General features: G+C 41.4%; 1 protein-coding gene across 4 annotated transcripts in view; it reads right to left on the reverse strand.

The window, feature by feature from the left end:
- ST6GAL2 (ST6 beta-galactoside alpha-2,6-sialyltransferase 2) overlaps positions 1-26,910 on the reverse strand; it is a 148,898-nt gene that overhangs the window by 8,461 nt on the left and 113,527 nt on the right. For all 4 annotated transcript variants that reach the window (XM_010394279.4, XM_039549295.1, XM_039549286.1 and 1 more), the window contains 4 exons: positions 11,405-12,407; positions 7,305-7,402; positions 4,110-4,211; positions 2,882-3,056 (listed from right to left, as the gene is read on the reverse strand). In XM_010394279.4, coding sequence (XP_010392581.1) covers positions 2,882-3,056; positions 4,110-4,211; positions 7,305-7,402; positions 11,405-12,350 — 1,321 coding nt within the window. In that variant the 5' untranslated portion in view covers positions 12,351-12,407. The remainder of the gene's footprint in view (positions 1-2,881; positions 3,057-4,109; positions 4,212-7,304; positions 7,403-11,404; positions 12,408-26,910) is intronic.

The following is a 26,910-nucleotide window of genomic DNA, read 5'->3' on the forward strand; positions in this document are numbered from 1 at the left end:
CCCAGCCACCAGCTGTCAAATGTTACTGTCTCTCCTCAGCACCACTGAGCTGGTGCAGAGCTGACGTAGCAGGGTTTTAAGGAGGCAGGGAGTCCAGACAGAATTAATGCAGATATAGAGCACCCCATACCCCAAAGGAAGTGCAAAAACCATTATTTTCCCTAACTCCAGTGCAGTGAAAAAAACAGGAGAAAAGTTCTACCTCTCGTCTCTCTCATTCCTCTAAAATCAAAGCACATGAGACTACCTCTTCCCCACTGGCCCCCTTTCTGAGAGATTTAATAATATTGTGACTTAAGTACTGTAATACAGTTATTAACGATGTTAAAAGATTCCCCTGACATCAGTCACTGTGGTAGGATGCTGACTCATTGCTGCAGAAGAACACTGTGAGGACACATTCCACCAACATCCTCCCTTTGGGAAGCTTCAGTTTCTTATAAATAGTGCTAAGAGGCAGAAATAGATACAATTGTCAGGTGAAAAATATAATTACTGAAGAAACTGTGTAAGACCATGCTAAAACATTCTTGACACTTGTGAAAGGAAACATTCTTATGTTTCCATGTTTTAATTTATACATTTATCCAATTTTGCAAACCGGGCCTACTGAAGGCCAAAAAGCTCAAAACAAAAGTGCCTCACTTGACACAGAATCATTTTTGTAACTTTTTCTATATGATTAGAATCATCATGGTCCATGCTAGAAATTGCTTAGATTCAGAAATATAATATATCTCTGTGAAAATTCAGACCCTGTATTTAACAACGGCCGATTTTCCTTCATATAGCTGTTTTAAGCACAATGGCATTTAGTAGTGTCACAAAAATAATTCAATATATTATTTTCTCTTCTTGAAATAAAGATACTCATATTTTATGATGGCCATCACTTACTCAATCTTTCTACTAATTCTATAGGAAATAATTTTATAGATTTTATAAGAATCAGGCAGAAGCTCAATATTCAGGATACCTCTTTCATACAGGTGCACTCAGTTGTGTCTGTCAGCTTCAGTTCCAACAGGATTATTTGACCTGAAGACCAACATGACTTTTCAGATTTCTGCCAAGCTGCGTTATATTTTTATGCTTTATCTTGCTCTTTATGTCCCTGACAATATGCAGTTGCTGTTTCTGGGCTACCTCTGTATTTAGATGATGTTACATGTGCAATGCATAGGCATTAATTCAATAAGGTTACCAAAACAGGAAGACTCTCCATAGTAAAATAATTAAAATACATCAGAACAGTAGCTAGTTATGAAATGAGGTGGATATGACATCCAATAAGCTTGTCTTACTACCTTGTTTTTTTTAAAGTGAGTAACAGCATACCAAAAGCACTGCTCCTTGGAAAAGAACAATATAAATAAAATTCCCACTCGAGGAGAAGGCAGCAAATTTGCATCTGTACACAGAATATATTTATCTGTACAGCTTTTGTTGTTAAAATTTTGCTTGTTTAATGGTTGGTATTTTCAAAGCTTTCTCTGCTTGAAGGATATTTTTTTGTCACTAACATTCAGATTTGGGATTGAAGATTGCTGTTCTATTCTCATAGTGAAATTAATTCCATTTCTTCAAAGAAAGCTTTTGAAGTGTTTTTTATGTATGGTGAAAGTACAGATTGACAGCACAATGATCCTCTTCACTATTCTTACAATGAGCAGCTGTTAACCTATTTTTATCAACAACTTCATTGCTACAAGAAACACTTTTGCAAAATGTGAATGCAGCTGGTGAGATCATTCCACATGAGCTGTCTTCTCCCTGTGAATTTTTACAAGCAGGTTTCAAAAATATCTCACTTCAAGAAGTAACCAACTACCAAGCCCCCCTCATACAACAAACAAGGCCTCCTTTATTTTCCACTCATGTTCCAGGTATGCATAACCCACTCAAGGCATAGATGGGCATCTCCCAGACACCTTTATGTCATGCCTCTGGGAGCTTCTGCACCCTCTCTCAGGCCTTTGGTGTGCTCCACAGTATCCTAGGATGCCACTACTGCATATAGAACCCAAGATAAATGCTCAAAACTGGTTTTCCCATATCAGATGCAATCTCAGGTGTCTTTGCTTTCAGATTCAGATACAAAGAAAAAAACCAAACCATTTTCTGACTGCAGCAAATACCTAGAACAATATCACAATGTCAGTGAGGAAAGGATGGCGTTTCCAAAGTGGAAGATGGTATTTGAAGCTCTACTGCCCTGAGTCCAGAAGTGATGACCCTGACTCAGCCTTGCCACTCTGACTACTTGCATCCTTTAGACACTCACAGTCAAGACCTGTTGTACATCAGATAAGTTGTTCTGCTGTATGAATTGTGGGCACAGTGCCAAATTATCCCCCAAGAAATACTAAGGAAGGACCAAAAAATGCAGTGAAACACTCTTGCTTCCAGTGAAAAAGAGAAGTGCTCAGACTGAGCACTGGAAGCCCTTGGCCTATGTAGGCAATACAGCTCAGCCTGCCACTGATTGCATCCTGTCTTTATGATTTGCTATTTGCTTTCACTTGTTGTCTGAGGATTCTCTGCTCTATGATCCCAACGAGGAACTTCAGAATTAAGTAGGTCCTCAACAGATAAATTAATGTGGAATAATACAATTCTCTCATACATATAAATATATATATATGTATGCTTTACATATATGGTATGCATACTATGGATGTGAACAGCAAGAAAGCAGAACATCAAATTCACTCAACTATTTTCTAGTTCTCATACTGTGTGTTTTTGCTAGTCACTGTTTCTGTATAGAGCACCAAGAACAAACAGTACATATGTATGGATTCAATCCTCATGCAATGTATACGTTTAAATTTTTGTTTTAATCTAACATGTCTGCTGGGACCATCTTTGATACACCTACCAATAAACCCTGAAGAAGGAGGGTTGGGCTGTATCTTCTCTTTAGTGTTCTCCTGAATGATGTCCCAGAGCTGCCATATAAACTTTGGATGGAGGATGTAGAATGGCTGGGTTGGATTCTTCCTGCGATGCTGTACGTAGGGAGTGAACAGATTGTAGTCTGGCTTCTTATACCACTGGGAGGAAAAAAGTCAGATGTTTTTTAATAGTATTAAACTACATATACAACAGCATAAACTGGCTTCATTTGGGTTCTGCAGAACAGAAGCAAAGGTAGCAAAGCAGCCTGCGCTGGTGGATGCTTCTGCTAGAAAGGCATTCCTTACTGTGGGCTATTCTGTTTCCTTTCTTCATACAGAGACTCCCAATATGTAACTGACGGCTGTGGGATGAGCCAAGACACTTTTCCCCTCACAGATCCACATTAAAGAAGAGGTTCAAAGAGCTTTGACATGATATCTGGGCCTGGGGGTGAGTCTTACTCTGAAAGCATCCCTGTCCCTGACGGAGGCAGCAGCAGCACATGACGCAGGCTGATGGCAGCCTGCGTAGGAAGCAGGCAGCCTCTGGCATCTGTTGCTAAGGGAGTTCAGCAGATGAAGGCTTGCTTTCTACTTTGCAGCCTGCTCAGCTCCAAGCTCCCTGTGCCAAAAGCCATCAGATCGACTTGTCTACTGGAGCTGCAGCAACAGCCGAAGTAGAGACTCCCCCAGTGACAACCAGATGGACATCTGCTGCTCTCAGTGAGGGGGTGGATGGCGGGGCACAGATGGCTGTGGAGCAGTGGACATAAAGGGAAATGGGGAAGGCACCCAGAGAGATTTTCACTAGGATGTTGTGTTTTGTTTGGGAAGGCAGAGAGGAAGATGGGGAAAAATTGATGCAATTTTTCACCTTTCCTGATAAAACCTCCTTCTGAAATATAACAATGTTCCCTCCTTGGCAAGCATAGAGAAAACTCATTGTTATGTGAAAATAGCAATGTTTTATAAAACAAACACCATCATTCATCTATCCTAGCATCTCAGTCCATTCCAGTATAAATGCTGGCTACTAAAAAGTTTTTGACCAATAAACAAATTTAGACCAATTACTATAGACATAGCATTCTCCACTGAATGAACCTGGGGTTCATTGTGAAAAGGGAGAACCAGGAGATTAAAGTAGTTAATTAATTTTCTCCAGTACTTTCAACTAATTGGGAAGAAAGGTCTAAGTGGATATCTTACCACATTCAGATTTGCAGAGTAAGGAGCAGGATCCCAGGCTACTAAGATAACATCTTTATACAAGGAGCTGTCGACAAAGTGATGGTTTGGATTGGTGAGAATCTGCAAACACAGATGCAAAGAATTGCACAGCATTAAAAGCAAGTGCGATCCAGAAAAATGGCAAAATCCTTCTCTCAAGTGAACAGTCCTACCCACGCTGCTGTTTGTTATGCTTTAGTTCTGGTTGATTTTAAGCATCTTGTTTTGTTAAAAAAATATACAAAAAAAGCTTAGCCATAAACAGCACTCATGACAGTTTGAAGTAGCAGTATGCTGAATTATTCTCCATCTGTGAGGGATGCGATGGGACCACTTGAGATGCTGCGTAATTGTGTATCAACATTACCGTGTATTCCGGAACTTGAAAACGAAAGCTACAGTATTTCAGATTGCCTGTGGGATCCTCTTGGACACAGAGCAGCTTTCTTTGAAGGGCTAGAGCCCCCAAGGGTAATGTCTTTCCCTGCCACCCATCCCCAAACACTTTTTTCGTGGCTTTCTCATTTCAACAACAAGTCAGTCTCATTTCAATCCAAAAATGCAAATTAGACCATGACTGTACAAATTGGTATACCTAGAAAAACAATTCCAACAACAGGCAAGTAACAGGGCTATTTTTGAATTAGCTGTCATTTTGCTCTAATCTATTGCTCTCATATGACTCCTTCCTGCATCTCCCAGTAATTTTCCTGATCCTCCCACCACACTGGGACCCTCCATGTCTAACTAGATCTCTTTGATTCCTGGTGCATCCAATGTCAGGCAGGTTCAGCATAGGTCAAAACAGCATGAGTTTTGTTCCAGCTGTTAAAATAATCAACATTCCAGACAAATAAATTCATAGCAATTTTCATTTCCCTTTAGGATCCAATAAGCCATATTTGATTATGCATATTTTTCTTCAGAAAAATAATATTGTTGCCATAGCAATATTCTTCCTACCATAAACATTGAGTTTAATGACTTCCATCAGCCTTCTACAGTAAGAACAAAATTAGTCATACTGCTATCAGCATCCCCAACTTCATTTCTCAGAGCAATTTTCACCTCAGAATGTAAACTCCTTTTTTGAGTATACACAGTGAATTGACCAAAAGGTCACGATTTTAAAAGCTTGGTTCCACAGTTACCACACAAAGGAGCTCTTACTTGCCTTTCAGTAAGCAAGAGTCCTCTGGAGGTGTTGTCCACACAGATTTTGCTCTCAGTGAGCCTGCATTCATATGTATGAGTTTTTTCTGTAATAACAGTATCTTTTGCCACTGTACAGGCTTCCTTCATGTCCTTTGGGCTTTCACAGAAGAGAATAAGAAGGAAGAAGGGGCCACAGCAGCCTTTTAATGAAGTGCATGCAGGAGTTCCCAACAGTGAGGAGGGGAGGAGGGTCAGTAAACCTGTATAGGTAACCCAGCTACAGTACTGGTGGGGAAAGCAACTTCCATCAAGAGGCCTGTGCAGATTTCACTCTCAGAGAGGCAAGGCTGATTTTTCAGCAGGTGGTCAGATTATCATGGATGGCTTCTGACCTCTTTGAAGGAGCACAAAGGTGGTGGGAATAGAAAGACTTGTGAGGAAGCCATGTGAGCTGACCTGGCCAGAACTTCAGCCATGCCCTCTGTTTTCTTGAGAGGTCTTATGGGGAGCAAGCCTTACACAGCACAGAAGAGGAGACCATGGGACCCTCCATTACCGTCCCAGTGGGAACTTACTCCAGCAGCTCTTGGAGCCAGAGGACCCCTGTCTGCCCTGCATGGAGAGCAGCTAATTTAGCCATTTAATCTCTCTGAATTTTCTGGGGAGCTAAAAAGGCTCAGATCATTCCCTGAGAATATTTCTCTCTTCTACAGAGAGCCTACTGAGTCTAGTAAACTATGAAGAGTTTCTAAATCTTTCTCCCGGCCCAGCTCAGGAGTTCAGGCATGGTCAATGTCAGGACATTTTGGCTAACAGTAAAATGAAGAACCATCAAAGAAAAGGAAAAAACCCCAACAAAACAAAAGAAAGTAAAATAAAATACATGAAAATCCATGTTCCCTGATACACTGATTTCAGCACTAAAGGCAGAATAAGATATTTCTGCTTTCTTCTTGCAAACAAAGGAAAGGAGGTATATTTAACCCATCTCACTTCAAAGATCTAGTCTGTTCTGCAGCCTCACAAAGACCTACAAAATGAGTGTGAAGGGAATGACAGCGAACAGACCTCTATTTGATGGCAAAGAACATGAGCTTATACACATAAAAAACACACCCACCAAGAACAGACTTTGCATGGGCAGTCACTCAAAATAGAAGGAAAAATGAACTCATAAAAATTACAGTAACTGAAAATTTTGCACTCCTTCAACAAGAATTCCTATGTGTAGAGCATGCTACATGGCAAACCATGCTCCTGGTGCTGACTAAGTAAACTCACCATTTCGGTATGTCATAAAATTTCACAGAAATTCTACTGCTGACTTTTTGTCTGTATTTCATAAAGAGGAAAGAGGTTTGGTTTGCCCAAGACTAGAATTCAGGCAATAGCATTTTTGAAATTGAAAAACTAATCTCAACCATAAGGTGTCACTGTAGCTCAAGCCACAATTATTTATTTACACCCATACATGGAAAATCCCATTTTCTCTTGTTTCCATTCAGATGAACAAACTCACCTGATGTGTAACACCCAGTGTTAAAGTTTTTTACTAGTTCTTTCCAAATCTTTAAGCAATGATGACTTGCCTAAAGTTACACAACTCAGTTCCCATTTCTTTTGCCTTCCAGCAAGGAAATAATTGGGGAACTGGAAAATATGAGAAAACAGCTTTGGGATTGCCACAGCCTGAACTTTGTGAAGATCCTGGAGGCAGTGCAGTCAAGGTCTTCTGTACTGACAGCTCTGGCGTCCTGCAGAGTCTTTACAGATCAGTTCACATGAGAAACTTCACAAACCAGTTCTCTGAAACGGGGCTATTGAGTATCTATGGCAACCACCCTATGCTGACAGCAGTGCAAACACCCCCGTAAGGGAAAACTTTCACCTTCTCTGCATCATGACTGTTGAATCACTACCTGCTCCCCTTATTACCCAACAGTTTTTCAGAGGTTACTAACTTACTGCCATATTGCACAGAAGAGACATTGACGTGAACTCAGAAAAGGAAGATCTTACCTGAGAATTAATGATCCGCATAGTTGTTTTATTTCCAACATCCTTTTCATAGCCTTGTGTAGGAGCAGAATTAAATCTTAAAACGGCATCATGAGAATCTAGGAGCACAAATGAGGGGTAACTCTTTTTTCTTAGTATACAGAACAGTAAAATAAAACCAGTTATCTAAACTAATACAAAACTTATACACATTTGTCCTAATCTGGATATTCTAAGGATGAAGAACATTCTACTATGCACAAACAAAAATCCTCTTGCATCTGCCATATGCTATTAACATAAAAGCCGACTGGGAAAAAAGTTCAGAATCATCTATTAATTTAGCATGCAATGCTTAAACACTTCTCTTAATTGGATAGACTTAGTGTGGGAAGATTATTAGTACACTCAGTACACACAATTGCTCACTACTTCTATCACAAAATTTACAGAGAATTACTCCATGCAAAAGCATGTAAACTGCAGGGATATCTAATTGCACATTTGAATGAATAACAATGCTTAACTATAAGCTTGTGTTTCACAGTATTTTACAATACCCGAAAAATCTCAGACTACCCCAAATCTATTAATCATACTGTGTTATTATCAAGCTTAGTAGAAATCTAAAAGAGCCTCTGTATGGAAGCCAGCCCACACATCTGTTCACACAAAGAAACCTGAGGATCCTTGGTAGCAAAGATCTTACAGAGTTGAACTGTCAAAGTTTCTCCACAAGCTGTTGACCTTGGAGTCATGGAGAACAGAAAGCAGCTCTAGGTCAAGTATGGGTCAAGGGTAGACACCACACACAAGCCTCCATTGGATAAGAGATAATCACCCTCCCAGTGCTTCTTTAAGGAGATCTCAAAGCCCAAAACTTGTGAAGGAGAGCAAGACATTTTATCCACTGTCCAGAAACACACAGCCCCTGTTGATAGCCTTCTATTTGGTCTGTTTTTATCCCTTCCATCGATGGAAGCTGAGAATATGATTCAGGGCAAAACAGGCATGAAATGCCTTAACCCACAGTAGTTTGTACAGCTATTCATCTCTAGTCACTTAAAATGTGTTGTCTGTAGCTCAAAAACTGGAGGAGGCAAAAGTTACAAAGATAACCAACATGCCTCAATGGAGTCTTGGCCTAATCCTATAAAACTGGGATCTTTCATATTTTCCCCCCTTTACTCTGCGCTTCTTGTACTCCATACAGGGAAACACTGTGGCATGCAGCCAGCATCCTGATTTCAGACATTCATGTTTGCATTAACATCTCATGTCTGAAAAGAGGGATTTTGCGAGATGCCCACCAAGCCCAACTCCTCAGAACCTAAGGAGTAGAAGTTTTTTCTGTTTCCCAGGCAGGGACAGCCCTAGGCTCAACACCTAGACTTCATCTGCCAAGCATCTTGATTGTGTAGGAGCTAGAGGAAATCAACAGAAGCTGCACATGCTCCACGTATTTGGAAAAAGAAAAGAAAAACAAAAGTTTGTTGTCATGAATTTAAATGAATTCATTTATTTAAATGAGTAAATTTGGACCTGTGATTGATGGCTTTTAGACAATCTGTTGACTGAGAACAGGGAACTGGATTATGAAATGAGAATTGTATGGTTTGCAGTTTAATTGAGAGACAGTGTGATGCATTTCCAACATCAGTCATGCTGGTTCTTTGCATACAGATGAAAAACTTCTCCTTCACCAAAAATGTATGACCAGGACACAGCTTAACACTGATTATAGCTAGTTTTAAGTAAACTGTTTCTAATCTTAGTACATATTTGTAGATAAGCATTTTAAAGATAAAGTTTGGGGTTTGATCACAGTTCCCTGTTACTTCCTGTGATGCCAAAATAATTTGTTCTCTCAATTAATAGCGTGATCATGATGGAAGTGTTTGCTATACTTGCACATATTTCCATGCCTGCTTTCATTTGAAAACAGTCTGAGGAGTGGGGGAGAGGAGGGCAAAAGGCAGAACACAAATTAACATTTTTGCTTGTGTTTCTAATAGGAACACAGAAGAGGGAGCTAAAGGCCTATGAAGGGAAATGTCCTTTGCTGCTTCTTTTACAGGCGTTTTTTTTTTTTTCTCTTGGGAGAATAAACCAGAGAATCACAGAATGGTTTGGGTGGAGAGGGACCATAAAGACCATCTAGTTCCAACCACCCTGCCACGGGCAGGGACACCTTCCACTAGACCAGGTTGCTCAGAACTCCATCCAACCTGGCCTTGAACACTTCCAGAGATGGGGCATTCACAATTTCTCTGGACAATCTGTTCCAGTGCCCCACCACCTGCACAGTAAAGAACTTCTTCCTAATATCTAATCTAAATCTCCTCTCTTTTAGCTTAAAATTGCTCCCCCTTGTCTACCACTGCTGTAAGCAGTCACTTGGTCCCCTACAGTCTGCTCTAATCTAATCTGCTCTACAGTCTGGGCGAAATCCTCTCCTCAGTCACAGGTATCTGCCCACAGCCTGAGAGACACAGAAACAGCATTCTGTGATTCCTGGTGGCCCAATACTTCCTTGCACAACATGTATGAGATCTGAAAATTCTATGTAGGCTTTTTCAAACCCTATCTTCCTCCCTTTAGGCAGCATCAGAAGACAATTTCCCATTTAAATCCAAAGTTCTTCCATAGAAAATAGCATAAACTTCTGTGCCCAGAAGCTTCCTAAGAAAATAGGTACACACAGGAGCAAGCAGGCCCCAGGTACCATGTCAAGCACCCAAGTCCATACCTGGGCTGCATCTGAGTGTGCAAATATGACTTGAAGCATGCTGTAATATGTAATTATGTAAATATGTCACAGTGTGCTATGGATTCTACAGTACAGTACTACTCCGTACTGGTGTAAACCGGGTGTACTGGGGAACACGGACAGAAGATTGTTTCAGTCAAAGATAATATGTTGGAGAAGGTAGGAATTGCTAAGCCCTTTCACCCCGAAGATTTCTAAATCAGTGAGTCTTCCTGTGAAGTTGGAGGTTACTCTGGCTGCAGGCCAGCTGGGCACCTCTGCTGTGCTGGAAGCCTATTATAGTAGTTTGATAACCCTAGCAGCTCCAACATATCCCAGAGATTTAAAGGAAACCTATCTGTGTCAAAGAGATGATACAGTGTGATGAAGCAAGTATTGGGATGTGAAGTCCTGGAAGATGGGGAGGATTAATGAGTGAACCTCAAAAGGTTTTTATAGAGACCTGAAGGAGATAACTCTTCTTGTTCCAGAAACAAGTTTGAGACATACATTTCATCCTTCTTCGAACACTCTTAGCATACTGCACATGTACTACTAAAATGAAGAAATACTGAGACGATAACACAAGTAGTAGCATTCATTTTTGAAAAGAAAAATAAAACTGACCTGGATTAGTTTTATGGCCCCACCATCCTTTTCTGAATAGCTACCACAAAGCTCTCACCTTGAGGTGGGGAATTCTGAGTGACACTGACATCTCAACACACCTGTAACCTCGCTGACTCAGTGCAGCGATGGGAAAACAGTGGGTGAAGATACTTGAACTCATTTAAATTCAGTCTCAGAAAAGAGGCCAGGGGACTTGATCTCAGTGCATGAAGCTACTCAAGGGTCTGAATTCTATATGTCTGCAAACTCTAAACATGCAAGAGGTGAAGAGGACACTACTGCTTCTTAACATGGAGAAAAATGTCTGGGACAGCCATACAACAGCAGTTTCTCATAAGCCATTGCAAAATAAAGACCAGTACAACACAGCTTTGCAGAATAAAACCTGAACATGGCTCTAATCTGCTGAAGAAATAGATGCGTGTTGCAGACAACTGTTGAATATGGCAGATCTGATGAAACCAGTGCCTCCTTCATAATACAAGCTGTAATATGATAAGAAGGCATCATTGTTTTCTTTAAATTAGATTATGACTTCAGGCCTGATTTTCCTTTCAGTTATATTGTTCTGAAAGGGAACAGCTTCACTGAAGTTCATTAGTTTACATTCATGCAACTATGGTGAGAGACAACAACCAGACTTTACAGATCTGTGCTGGAGAAGCATGAACCTTTTGAAAGATAAACCTGAACACACACATATACATACACATACACACAGGAAGAGATGCATGTCACCCACCTATTTCGTCCCCTAGAGAGGAGTTCAGTATTGCACCAGCAGACATAACTACTGCACAGCTCCCAAAGCCATGTGTATATAATTTGGCCAGTGGAATTTGGGGAACGTGCTTTTCCCATCCAAGAGAGGAGAAGGGAGCCTCCTTGCCATCTATTGTTTTCACATTCACTCTTTCTTTTAGCTCACAAAATAGCTGGTCTCCTGTCAACTTGGAGTTTCGTTTCCCCTTGAACCGCACCCCATGCTTATTGGTACTCAAATAATCTTTCATCGCCTTCTGCAGTCGAGGGTTTAGCATCTTGGAAGAGACATCCCCTTTCCAAAGCTTGTAAAGAAAGGATTTCGACATTGTGGAATACAGCCCATCCCAGTCATCAGATTCATCAAGCATCTGGCCTCTCCTATGCTTTGTGCTCCTTCTCCTCATTCTTCTCTGATGGCTCCAGTTGTTCTGTAAAATACTTCCTTTTGGATTATTCATGTCAGCTGAAATGAATTTTTCTATCTCTTGAAGGTGGTTGTGTGAATGAGGCTGACCAGCAGCAAATAAATAATCTTCGTTCACTTGGTAAAAAGCCCTTTTTGATTTTCTTCCTAACTGGGATGGAAAAAACTCATCTTCATTTCTAAAGGCCTCTTCCAATACAGTCCATTTCTTAGAATTTCCAGTCCCTGATTTAAAAGTACCTAGGAGATCTTCATTAAGAAGTACCTCATTCCCATCAATGGTTTCAGAGAATGATGGGTCATGAATGGCTCCCATGATGACTCTCTGCTTGCCCTGAAGGGGCAAAAGTCTCTTAGTTTCAATGTAAGAAAAGGAACTTGGAACTGGATCAGCAGTGTTGCTATCTGTAAAATAGATGAATATCACCAGGAAAAGCAGACCCCATGCAAAGATACCAAAGAGCATGAGTTGTTTCCATTGCTTCAAGTTAGGTTTCATGGCAATGCCTTTACCACCTCCTCTGTGCCTTGAAGTATTGGTGAAGGAAAATGAAACCTGTAAAGAACAAACACTATTAAAATTTTTTTCTAAAAATAAATACAATTCAGAAATATATTAACACATATTGATAGATGGTGCAGAATTAATCTCCAAGCAGTAGCACAAAGGATTCAGTAGCAGAAACAGAACTCCAGAGCCTGCAGACACTGTAGGAGTGACACGCTTTGGCTGTAACCACACCGTGACAGCTGCTAGCTACAAAAGAAGCTGGTGGCCAGTTTCTACAGTAACACTGGATCCTGCCTTCAGGGAGATTATGCGCCTGCCTGCTTCTGCTATACCGAGTGTAGCATTAAGAGAGCAAAAGCAAAACCCATGTCTGGCTGCATGCACAGTGGTACAATATAAGCTGTCTTCTCTTTACCACTGAAAGTCCTTACGCAGGGGAACTGTGAGCAAGCCTGTCTCCAAAGGGACCAGGCAGGGAGCATCGGCTCTAAGCTGCAGCTCTCCTCTGTCCACAGCCTGGAAAGGATGGTGCTCCATGCATATCATGAGGGGCAAAGGGGAGAGCATCACACAAGTGGGTGAGAGGGGAACTTCTTCCTCAGTTGGTAAGAACTGGCACCGTAGCAGTGGCTACATCATTTGTTGCCTAGTACCAGACCCAAGTGAGAACGACTCCTGTACCTCTGCTACAGATGCTGCATGCACACTGAAGTGGCATGAAGGAGTTGTGCACTTCACAGTTGTGCCAAGGGTTTTGTATTTTCCAAAAAGGAGGATGGGTGGCACAACTATCTAAATACATTCCTTTATGATAAGATAGAGATTTACATAAAGGGAGTGGGTAGAGAATGTCAGACCTAGACCTGAAAGTATGTGCCCTACTAATACCTGGGGGTTTTGGACTGCTTGTGCATTAGTGGAGGGATGCATGGTCCAAATGAAACAAAGTCTGACTGAGGGGGCCGTGTTCCAAGGAAAATACATAACACATTGCTAGACCATCGAGCACACTATGCCCTTACACGAACTCACTTGTTTAATCAAGTGGTGTGACTATCAGTTACAAGCCTGACTGAAGCAAATCCAGCCCTCCCCACCATAAGCCTTCCCATCCACCTCCCTTGCACCAGTCATTGTCAGCCTCACTTGCTACACTGCAGTGTAACTCAGTGTACTGATTAGTGTCAGATCACTTACCTGATCTGAATTAAAAACAAGCCAAGCCCCTTTTTCTGGAGTTTTCTTTCTAATCCATTTGTTGTAATGGACACTTAATGGCAGGACTTAAGAGCCACTTGTACCAGCCAGCTATGATCAGCAAAGGGGAATGGGAGCAGGAGCAAGCTTGGATTTCATTACCAGCCTGCACCTCAGGAGCCACCACTTCATCACATCCAAACAGCACACACAGCTTACACGCCTCTGATAACACACTGCCTGCTCACACTGGCCATCAGGAGGGACCAAAACCACAGCTACCACACGCTATCACCTTTCTGCAAGCTGTTAAAGTACATCAAAGCTGAGTGCAAACCTTAAACCGAAGCTGTAACTAAGACTGTGTTTTCACATGAAAAAGAAGCCAGCAGTAACACCAGTTATAAGATGTTCCCTTCTCTGTCCCTTGTTCCTGCACTGTGCCTCTGCTGCTGCCAACACCCCCGTGTATGGAACAGATACAGCAGGGGAATTACATGTTAGGGGTTACTTTTGTTTTAGTTTTGTTGGGTTTTTTTTCTAACTGGCTCAGCCCCTTTATCCACTTCGGTGTGGTCACACATCCAGTTGTTTCAGCACAAATGGGGAAATCGCCTACCACAATGCAGAGGCGAGAACAAACCGCAGGTGATATTAGCAGAGAGACTTCAGGCTGTGTTTCTGCTGACCTCCTGAGAATGTGAGACCACACTATTACGTTTCCAAACACAGTCTATTTTAATGATCCAGACAAAGCCTAGAACATTAGACAAAGACAGTTGACTTTGGGGCTCAGTGCAGTGTCCAAACAGAGAGAGGATTCATAAAGTTACGCTTGGATGACCAAATTTCATTGCAATTTCTAATACACTGAAAAAAAAAAAATCATGGCTGTGATAACCCAGTGCTCCACATTTGTTTGGCTTGGCTCACACAAACCACGTGGAAGAAACCTTTTACTCCAACTGACCCATTTCCTCCTTGCGCTCTGCTGCTGCAAGATTGCTCTCTGCAGTACCTCGACACTCCCACACCTTCCAATTTTAAATCACTGCAGGTGATGTCCTGTGGGAGTTGCCTTACAGTATACGGCTGTTGTGCAAGTTAGGTCTGCCCTGAAGTTACTGCAACCTGCCCACTCATCAGTGTTCAGATGGTTCACATTTTTAAATCAGCATTCTTCACCCATCTGATCTGCTTTCATCTCTTTTTATCATTTTCCCTGATGTGTTTCCCCAGCACTTTTCAACACATGGCCTCCAAACCACTGTGTAAGTTAGTCTTTGCTCAGTCAGATGTTTCTCCTGCTGAATATACATTTCTTACAGGATCTGCAATGGGAGCATCTCGCATGATCTTTTTAACAGATAAGCTTGCAGGAAGTCAAAGTTATAAAGGAAGAGGTTACTAATATTTTCCACTGAGTCACGTAGCAAGTGCAGACACAATTTAAAGATAATCTGTAACAAAATCTTACGATTTGCTCATTTCCCCTCCCCCTTTTGTTATTTTATAACCACAAGTTGATAAGAAATAGAAAGGATTAGCCTTAATTCATGCGTGAGACTACAAAAATTTCTAATTGTCTGTGATGATACGTGTTTGGTACAGCAGACTGCCTCAGCGTAAAAAATTAGTCAAGACTCAGTATTCAGGTTACAATCTGAAAAAGGACTGAGACACATTATTAATTATTTTCAAATTAAAGCAAACTAATATCTGCCCCCCGAAGCCCCCCACAGCAGTCATGTTATGAAAGCACACTCATCTTGCTCAGCATGCATGTATAAGCATGCATATGATTACCTTCTTTGTGCAGCAAAAAAATACCCAAAAAATACCCAAAAAAAAGGCATCTGACGGTATACTTGTCAACACTGCAAGCAAAAGGAGAGGCACCAGTGGGAATAAAACCAAAAACTTTACACATTAACTACTGCAGAAGCTTATCTGCAATTCCTCGTTGCAAGTGGGGCCTCAAAAAGGATACCCAAATCTCTTGAAGACTGGAGCTATGCAGGCAAATCTCTGTGCTGCTTTAATGTTTTTTGCTCACAAGAAATGCCTTGTCCTCCAGCAGTACAGCTGAGCTGGAAGCAAATTCAAGGTCATTACTGTATTAGTTGCAAGAGGACCTCTACAACCTCACAGGATCTTAAAGGCTGTGTGTGGAAAGCTGCACTAAGTTCAGAGAAATATCGGTTTACCTTATCTCCTTCTACACTAAACATCCAGCCCTCTCCCCCTCAGCCCTTGCAGCTTCTCACACCTCGCAGTCCCTGGCTTTGAAAATGTTTGGGAGGAGAGGGCAGCCCTTTCACATGCTCCCCACCACCCTCCTGCTGGCAGCAGACCCCTCCGCTGCTCATGGGGGTATCTTCCTCTGTACCATCTGGGGATACACTTGGATTCATGCCCTGTGCTGCCTTCAGCAGCACATGTCAATTGCAAAGAGAAAAGCATTTGTGCAGGAAACCAGAAAGGACAATTGCAAAGAATTACACTGGCTAAATAAACAAAAACAGGTGGCTTCATGGGTGTAATTATTGAAGTCCACTGGATGCTTTAGGAATAAGCTTCCATGTCTTTTATCTATGCTCAACATACAGCTTTCAAACTGTTAAAGCAATTCTACACAAGTTTTTAAATTATCATCAGTGTTTCTCATTGTCTCCAACTTCACCCCCCTGCTGTAACAATCCTCCCTACTTACAGACTGCTGGAGTCAAAGCTGCTGCAGAGGAGGAGCAGAGGAATAAGTCTACCCCTGGGGGAAACACCCGAGACTTAACCCAAGCCAGCTTCCTCTTCAGCAGAAGTGATAAGCCTGTCTGCCCCAGAGGCTGAAGACCTCATTTCCCTACATATCTCCTTTCTGATGGGCTCCTTCAATCATTAACTGATTTAAGTTCCAACTGCCATATGGAGAATGGCTTTTTTCCTTTCCCAGTCTGGTCATTCACACAAAAGCCCTGGAAAACATGAGGAAAGGTACAAACCAGTGAAATGGGAAGACTTATTTGCTTAATAGAAGTATTAGCAGCAGCTATGAAAAAGAAAGGCAAACCCCAATGGTATCTTTGAGGCATCCCAGGAAATAAAGGCAATTCCCCAGTGGAAATTAAAGGCTGATTTTCCAGAAGCAGCACCCAGTTGTGGGAAATTTCATTTTGCCATGCTAAGATGCAAGAAACCAAAGAGATCTCCCTCCCTTTACAAAGCCCATTGTTTTGCAACAAGGAGCACTTTTCATTTTTCTAAAGTAGGCCTCCTGACTATTTCTTAAATGAGAAGAGATGGATAAGGGAGATTTTCTTAATTCCTTTGAAACATTCCTTCCTTTCAACACTGTCTATTGTTGAAATTAATTTGTACAGACCCTGGCAGCTCAGAGGTCAGGATGGTTCAAGTTGATGTGCTAAGATGTGCACTGTTATGTTAAACAGGGTTTTTCTTAGCTGCAGCTTTGCAGCAAAGGTCACCACAGGGTTATTTGGGGTAGCAAATGTTAGCTGTGGGCAACCATTCCCAAGGGGCTGAGAATGAGACCAAGGATTATTTGATGGAAAGCTTAGGCGGCCTGAACAGATAGCAAATGCTCCGTTAGTTTGCTTCATCTCTTAGTCAGCTAATTCCAGAGTATTAAGAAACCTCTGGCATAGGGCAAGACAGCTGGAGGCTGCATTTCCAGGGTGGGGAACACACTGGTCCTCTCATGTGGAAAGTGCCAAATTGGTTTTAGTGTTATCACATCATTTCTGTGGTGGAAGCCATACAGTAGGCAGCAACAGACAGGCAAGCCTGTGGGGAGTGGTGACTGCCAAAAGATGTATATCAGCCTGTGGATGGCCTGGGCATTTGTCTTACTGGCTGTGATTAGGCCTCCTAATTAATAAATCTCTTTTGGACAACTTCCTTGTTAGTCCCGATAAATCTGGCTCTTTCCTTCAGAGGAGTCAAGCTGCATTCAGTATTTTTTGTGGCAACTGAAGAAACTGTCTTCTGAAATAAAGAAAAAACACCCAAAGAAATCTAAAGTAGAATGGTTTTTTTTCCAATATTGCCTTTTAAACCTATATTTAATTATCTACTTAGACAAAATTCCTTGGGAGGTATTCAAATAACTAACCTGAATCACCTACTAAATGTGAGCCAGGTGTCCCAAGTCAGAGCATTTCGAAAGAGCAGTTTCAGGTTCTTGCTTCTGAGGACACAGGCAGGCAGTGTGTTCTTAGGTCCTCTGATAAAACCTAGGATTTCAAGTTAAAGGGGGTGGGAGTGAAGCAACCCTTTTTTTTTTTTTTTTAACTTGTTTTTACTAATGACCCATTTCCAGGAGCTTAGGCTGTAAGTAAATTGCCAAATATAGTGAAACTTGCAGTAAAACTCACTCAAGCTGGCAACCTGGAAGCTGGAGAAATGCTCAGTGGAGCTTCTACCAAGGAACGTGTCCTAGATTATTCTGTAGGAGCATAGGGGCTTAGATGCATCAGTCTCTGGGGCTTAGTGGAAGGTCAAAGTTATCTTCTGTGCATCTGATATCTAGTCTCCATGCTCCATCATCACGTTCAAGCTTCCTGGCACTGAAGCCAGCTATCACTTTCCCACAGCCCACAGACCACGTACAGGTTGTCCAAGTGTGGGCTGACAGGAGGGAAGTAAAAATAGCCATACCAGCTCTTAGCCTTCACATGCAGACTTTCCCACCACCAGTGGAAATGTTTAATGTGACAACAATGGTCAGGGAGAACCTGGTTTCCCAGTGACTGACTGCATCTCATAGGTCAACCTCCACCTACCCAACCTGCAGCAGCTTTTCTCAGGAGCCGTGAGAGCAGCTCTCACTCTGACATGCCCTGAGATTCACCACTCTAGCCAGGATTTCCTCACAAATTTCACGTCAGGGGAGACAGCTGAACCTCTTTGGCTTTTCCAGACTGGTTATGAGCTGACCACAGTCTTGTTATTCTAACTGAGGGTTTCTATAGAAATGTACTACATATCACTCCATATGAAATTCAGTACAACCTCAGCGTAAATCACTTCCAGGCACTTTAATCAAAAATACAAAGGGGCTGAAGTGTCACACAGTTGTGTGAAGCCAAGCAGTTTTCACAGCATAACTCAAATCACCCCCCACAGCCTCTCAAGGAGCCCCTCACTGAGCCACATACTACCTGCACTCAGCCTTATCTACTTCTGACTTCTTTTTTTGCTATTTGCTCTTGCCACACCTTTGCTGTGTCCTGGCTCTGTTCACAGCAAGTTGCAAAGGTTCAAGGCTGCTTCAAGTTGCTGCGAATGCCAGTGGAGCTTGGTTCCACCATGGAACATGTGTGCAGAAATCACCACTGGGGCCACAGTCCCCAGCATGCCCTCACACACAGTAAAGAAGCACATGAAACATCTTTACTGCCCTTGCAGATCTACCAGCTGGGTGTTTTGGATGTGTTTTGGTCATATTTCAGCTGCCACAGCACTGTCTCTTGATCCAAACTGCAGGGGAAAAAAATCCACTTGTATCTACATCAATTTAAAACCACTGCAAATATCCAAAGACAGTGCAAGTCACTTTTCCAAAGTGAAATTCAGTATGCCCCTGCATAGTCATGGAGGGATCTAGGTTTGCACAAACACCATCCCAGCAGGCTCCACTCTTACACCTCAGTAGTTCCTCCGCAGATCAAACCACAGAGCCACACGAGGTTTTTCTGTGCTACCTTTGTGCAGCCCTCCTCCCTCTCACAAACTGCAGGTTGCAGGGGAATGGCAGTTGTTCCCAGGGGATCTGACCACCATGAAGGTCCTAGGAAGCTGAATGCTGTGCAGACTGAAACATCAAGCTGGCTGGAGATAAAAGCCAGGTGTAGAAATGAGGTGATCAGACTGATGGCCATCACTTACTTGCGCATCCTCCGCTCACACATAACCACATTATTAAGGTATTTAGTTTTATTGCTGCAGCGAGATCAGTGAGGAGGAAGTGAGTTGAACACCAACACAGAGGAAGAAGCAGGGGCTGGGGGAGGCTGGGGCACTGGGCCAGGAGAGAAGGAAATCTGGCTTTAGGGCAGCACAGAGGGCAGGAAGGCAGAAAAGACTGAAAATAAACTATGCCCATAGTGCTGGTGGAGTAGCAAAACAACACCTGCCAGAGGCAGTGACACCTCAGCACCACAGGGATGAGAACTGGAAGCAAAAACTTCCTTCCACTAGAAAGATCACATCCTTCCCTTTGGGGAAGCACAATGAGAGCCTTGCTACTGCTGAGGGAAGGCTCCACCTGAGCATCCTACTCCATTCCTCCCAAGATGGGAAAGAGACCACCATTTTCCTCCAGCAGATGGGAAGCCTGGGTGAGCAACAGGAACCACGCTGTGTCTTTTCCCCTTATTCTGGACAGCCAGTCCCAGGTCCATGTGCTGCTTCCTGCCACCACTGTGACTGGGGAAGGGGACGCTGGAGCACTGACCCTGGCCCTTGCAGGTGGAGCATAGCCCTTGCACCAGGGCACTTTTGGACTGATCTTTGCAATGGATCAGCACCCAAAAGAGTTGCACATATTTTCCCCCGTGAATGTTACTTCACACGCCATGCAGGGATGCTCCACAATACAGGCACGGATGGTGCCTGAGGATACACAACACAAGCAGGAGTTTATGCCCATCTTCGGCACAGCCTGGCTTTCTGTGGGACTTATTATTTCCCACCCACATAATGAGGTTTTAATCCCATTCCCCCCAGCAAAAGCAGAGTTCAGGAGCAGCTTGTGCTTATGTTCTGTTTTCATGTGTAACTGAACAGGATGGCAGGAACCTCTTAATGCCCCAAAACAAGACAGAGAGGCGCAGAGAAGTGGATAATACTACTCTATATAGTGTCGAATAAAACAGAAGAAAAAAATCCAGCCAACAGACATAACTGCATTTGGTTCCCCTCCCTCATTTTAAGGGGCAGCTTTTGATACCATACTTGCAAAAACACGTAATTCAAAAAAGGAAGGAAGTGCTTTGAGGGTTTTTATTTAAAGCTTGACAGGATAAACGAATCACAGTCTCATTAAATCACACAAATCTCAGGCTGCACACAAGACTAAACCACGAGAAATAGGACGTTACAAATCCTCATGCAGTTCTACACTTCCAGTACAACAGCTCATTTTATTTCTGCTCTTGGCAAGGTCAGAATAAAAGGCTTCTTTTCTTTGCTCCATAAATGTTTTTAGATGCTATATTACTTGAACTTAACACAGCAGTAATTGCACTGAAAAAGGGCAATCTGAATTGCTTCCTTAAAGAAGGGAACATTTATACTAACACATACATGAACAGAGAGTGCAGCTAAAAAAGATCTGTTTCAATCCCATCACAAAAAACTTGACCAAATTCACTAACTCTTCCAGGCAGAAGTGATTGGAGAATTTTGATTTTCCACTCTAAAGCAGCAGCATTTCTGAGATATACTGATTATCCACGTCTCTGTGTAGCAGTATATTTTACATCTGCCACATATGTTCTTAGTGTATGTTTCTAACACTGTAGGAGCTGTTTTGCTTTCTTTTTAATTACCAACTTCTTTATTAGACTGTAGTTTGTCTTTTTACATTTGTTCCAGAAAGCAAGCAACTCAGCCCTTGTTTAAAAACTCTAATATAGAACAATGTTAAACAAATTGTTCTCAGCTCTATCTCAGTGCCAGTTCCCATTTGTTTATGTTAGCAAAGTAATTGCAGGAGGATATTTAGAAAATTATCATTGTTAACATCTCATTTCTAGATATTCATATATATACATACAAACAACATGCCTTCTATGTGCTTATTTGCCTTAGTCCAAAAGCTTGAATGAAAAGTTTCACCCTGGAAGAAGGCTTGCCAAATTGAAGGATGAAGTCAGTCTAGCCCTTGTTACATTAAAATCTAAAAATGAAATTTCCTGGACTGAAACAATTTTCCCCTCTTTTTTGTATATTTTAATACTTAACATGCTGATACTACTTTTATACTTTAATACTTAACTATGCTGATAGTCAACCTACACTAGCTGGGATATTTTGGTTGGCTTCCTAAAGCAAAATGAAGTGGTATTAGTATTTTTTCCCCCCATCTTTCTTTCTTTCTCCATTCTGGCACTGTTTTATGCATGGCCATGGACAAAATTAGTTTAAATTATGACTAGATCAACAGAAATCTCTTCTGTGGGGGATACAGCTGTTTTTAACCGGACATGAACCACTGGGACCTGAATCCTACCGGTCTGGAAATTTTACAGAGAAACAGGATCTGTAACAACTACCAGCATGAAACTAGTATGAGCAATAGTGAGAAACCAAGGTTGTTGTCTGGGTGCTTCATAGCTTTGCCATTTGTCAATCATTGATGCCCACATGCAGCACACAGGAAGTCTTTTCTCCCAGCATCTGCCATTCACTCCCTACAAATACAACTGACTTTACAAGATGGAAGGTAGCAGAAAAAATATTAGGTTCTCTGAAAGCTCTGACACCATTAAAACAGTGAGAAACTGAGGTAAGTGAGAAGCAAGTTAGCTGCTAGTTCTCAAGATTATTTGCATTAGTTGTTTTTTTTTCTTTTTGTAAAAGTTAGAAGGATGTGATAAGATTGAGACCATTCTCACTGGATATATCTGTGGAATTATCATTTGATGGTAATTTTCACCATCATAAGAGACAACAAAACCTAAAACCTTGCATTTTGAGATCTACAGGCTACTGCAGATGAATCTGTGAAAGAATAAGTACTTTACTTTCCAAGATACTTGGTAGAGTTTTTGTGCCCTTATCTTTAGCGTAAAGTCTCAATTTAAATACTGACTTTGAAACCTGAAGCTAACCAGTAATATATTCCCTTCCTTCAATTTTTCAACAGGGATTATCAAAATTTTCATTAATATATTTCTTAGTATTTCAAATGCTGGCTATGCATTTCTTGGTTTTCAGCCAACAGGAATGCCTTTGAAATATCACTGATTTCATGAAAAAGCCCTCCTTCTAAGACTACCCTAAAGTAGCCAAGACACGCAAACCCCTGCCTGTCTTTTGCACACTCTTTAGAAGATGTGGATGCATCTGCTAAGAAGGTGCCGATGAAGCACATCCTCCCGCCCAGCACGGAGCGTAGCCATGCTCGCATCAAGATGTCAGTAACCTCTGAAACTCTCCCTCTCCTCTCTTGCTGTGCACTGACAGCTCAGCATCCATGGGAACAGACCCCCTCACACCTGTGGCAAGGAGTAGCTGTGGTTTGCCCACACTGCCCTAGCAAATCCACCTGCTTGCTTTCCCAGGGAGCCTCTTCTGAGACAGTGCTTGCTTCTCTTCTGGTTCGTGCCCTTCCCAGGAAACAGGAGTTCTCCCTCACCATGGCACCATTTGCTGTTTAGGAAAGCTACTGGCAACACTCAGACCAACCACTGGGAGAATCAGGAAAAAAGTTCGCAAGGCTGGAGATGAAACATTTATGTGATTTTGACCCTTGCCTAGGATAATACAACCCCAACCCTTGCCTGCAGCTTTTAAGTGCTGAAGGCACAAGACAAGTAATAAAGTAAAGCCAATTCACTCCCCTAAATCAATCAGAAGAAGGTTTTCTCTGTCAACATGAAAAGAGACTGTTCTGAAAAAGAAATCCTTGTTTTAGCATAGATTGATTCCTTAGCAACACCCAATCCTGTCAAACATATTCTGCTGATGGGGTTTAGTCTTCCTTCAATCCCATTCAGACACTAAATAAATGGGGAAAAAAGTTAGTCTGACTTAAAAACTAATGCTTAACATTTCTAAAATTTTCAGGATTCTTGCTTTTATTTCCTGATTTACATCTATACTTCTAGTCAGAGTGTTAGTAGAGATGTTTTACTAACAGTTAAAACTTCATAGCAGATATAGACAATACTACACAGGATGACTGCAAGCAAAGCAAAATTTTCCTACTTTCATCAGGCTGGGTTGTCAGGTTTTTTTAAATGTTAGAGAAGAATGCATTGAAGTTCATTCTAAAGACAGGTATAAAAATGCAAATAGATATATTAGCAGTAATCATAAATGATGTCAAGCAGTGACAAGACTCTTGTTCTGGTGTTCAGCTGTGTTTAATCTGCTCCAAACTCTTTCAAATTTTTCAGTATCTACACAAAACAGTCTGTTGTGCTTGCTCTGCTCTAGGAAAAGAGTAAAATTCATACAAATCAGTATTTGGACATGAGGCAGTACAGCAAGGTGCTGGTAATCTACCTGGAAATTCCCTACCCTGGCAGGTAGGACACCTGCCACTAGCAGTAAACCTATCAATCACCAAACCTGGTTTGGTGAATGATTAAACCAAATTGACCATTCCAATAAAGCAGAAGGAAATCTATATGGGAACAGTACATATGTTTTAATCAATTTTAATGCATTGTATAATTTCATAGTACTTCCAGTAACTGCAGTGACTTCTATTATAAAAACCTTCCAAATGTGAAACATGATATTACATCTAACAGATGCTGGAGGACCATGAGAGACACGAGGTTATTCCCAGGGAGTAATGGCACAGCTATGTGCCATTACCCCACCTGTGCATTGATGCAAAGCTACAGGAGAATTCCCTAGCACCTCACAATCCTGAAGTGACATTTAAGTAGAGATAAAGATTTTAAGATGAATTTGTGAGCAGCTGTTGAGTGGTCTACTTACAAACCACATTTATTCAAACATATCTTGTACCTCAAAGTCTGCTTTTCCACTTACAGAGCCCGAATCTGTGAAGAGTAACAGTCACAAGTTTTTGCCTTCAGCATAAGAGAACGAGCACCACCAAGCTTTTCTTACACAAGCAGGCAGACAGTATGTTATGCCCTACCAGAACCAAGACAAGTATTTTTTAAAGCTAGTTACGGAGAAGCGAGTACCCACACCCACAGATCTGAGGTTCAGCTGTGGACCCAGAACATTGCTGATGGCATTTGCACAGAAGCAAGATCTCACTGCAAGTCAGAATCTGGATACTGTCAAAATTTAGTCTAAAGATGCTGTGCTGTTATAGATTTTCTTCTATTTTAACTACTTTTTCAGATTTCTAAACCTTTTCAGATTGCCCCAACAGCAGCAGAAACTATTAACAGTGAACTAATTTATGATGAAATGGACTTATCATACTAGAGATAATTTTTTTAAGCTTTAATTGTTCCAACTTGATACAGCTCTAAGAATCCTATCCAATGTGCTTTCAGAAATCTCAATGGATAGTATTTATCTGGCTTATTTACTAATTACTTCCAAATTACAAGTGTCCCTCAGGTCTGAATCATTTTTGATGAAGGAAGGAACAGACTTTTTTACCATGAGGGAAGAGAAATTAAAGGAGAAGAATTTGTATGGTTCAGATCAGGCTAATGGAAAGTTTGATTTCTTTAAAGTGTTTTCTAACTTTATCACCACATGCAGTTAACAATTTGTATTTGCCAAGTCTTCTATGCAATTGCCTTGCCTAGATCTCCTAGGGGTTTTTTAGTAAAAGGAGATAATCATTAAAAGCTATGGCAAAAGCAGTATTCCAGACTGCAGATACTGTAAATGTCACACTCTTCATAAACAAACTGAGCATGGACAAGCACATGAGGACTAATCACGTGTTTTCAAGACACTTAAACAGAACATGCCCAAGGGTACACTGTAGAGGAGTCCATGTTTCCATCAGTGGGTAACATATACAGTCTCCTCTCCAGGAGTTGAAGAATCCAAGTTTATGTGAATTTTGTTATATCACTTTTCTGCCAAGCACACTGTTGTATGAAACAGGCACACTGGTGTCTTTAGTTTAAAATCAATTACTTGGCTTGGGCATGAGAGAATCAGGGGAAAAACAGACTTCTAGTGTATGACATTAGCTCTCTAAAAGCACTGTCTTTCTTGGAAAATGTAACACTGTTAATATAATAAATATGTACTCTATGTACTTTCTCTACTGCTACTATTTCTCCAGCATTTCAGCCAGTGACTGATAACTCCAGATTACAGTCGTGTGTCTCCTCTGGCATCACCATTATCACTGTAATTACCCCTTGATTTCCAAAATTCAGAAGTAGTACCTCTGTTCTGTTCCAAGACCAATGAACCACCTGCATTGCTGGAAGTCTTGACCCTGTGTGCTTTTCTCTTAATGACATTTTTATTTAGCATGCCTGTTTCCTAGTCACTTGACATTTTCCCTAAGTACTTTTCATACATGGGACTTGCAACTGTCTTCTTTTGTAACCTCACTTCAGATCGGTAGAAAATAAATGAGGGGAATCTTTTGCTTAAAAAGATACTGCATTTCAAAGAACAAAAACATAACTTTTTTGTTTAGCAACTCCGAATGAAAAATTCAATTTCTGTTTATATCCCTAAACCACATTGGAACTGATGTGGCATTGAGTTTTACTTTCTGAGAAACTTGGGCAGCAGGGTAATGAGGAACTGTCTTTGCTGCTCTGCTGCTGCTGACCACACTTCTGCTTTATAACCAATTCCAAACAATTGAGGGAATATATCACATATAAAGAGGCTGACTATAATTCAGTGTTAAGGTAAGGAAGACTTCACACTCCATAACATATACTTACAGGGTAGATCCAGCACTCATAGTTTTGAGTCACAAAACCCCAGTAGTGTCCATCTAACAGCTTTCTTGCCCTTGCACAGTTGTTTTATTGTCCGGCTGTTAACATTCCTCCCTCTTTTATTTAAAATGTTAAAAGCCAGTAAATAAGGAACTAATATCAAGGATTTAATGGGATATTTTAATTAAAGTGTCATACTTTTAAAACTTTTCTTTAGAAAATAAGTGAGAAAATTCAGAAAAAAACAGGGTTTAAAGTGTCTCAATCAAAAAGCAAACTGCTGTGGGAAGATGCCTGTACTTTCTTGAGCTGGATCAGATGTCTATCTTAGCCATGCTGAATTTCTCAGCAGTCAAGGCTATGAATTACTATTGGCTGCTTGACTGATTAACCATGGTGCTGGTATGCCTGAGACCTTCCAAACACAGCAGGGTTATTGCAGCAGCAGACAATACTGTAATATTGCAGTATTACAGGCTTTGCAGTTTTCTATTCCGTCTCTCAGCTTGTGCAACGCGTTTATGACACTCCTTGGAAACTTTCATCTGAGAGCATGGGATGGAGCAGCACCAGTAGTAACTCAAAGCTTTGCAGCTCTGCAGCCTGAAGAGTTAAGACATACTATTTCTAGAAACACCAAGAAGATAAAAATTCTTGGAGGTGACCTCCTCCTTCGAGGCCCTGCTTACTGAAGAAATCATGCAGACAGTCACTATGAAGGCACTCCAGTGCCGTGCAGTGATATCTGA

Source organism: Corvus cornix, chromosome 1 (assembly GCF_000738735.6).
Source record: "Corvus cornix cornix isolate S_Up_H32 chromosome 1, ASM73873v5, whole genome shotgun sequence".
Classification (NCBI taxonomy): Eukaryota; Metazoa; Chordata; class Aves; order Passeriformes; family Corvidae; genus Corvus; species Corvus cornix.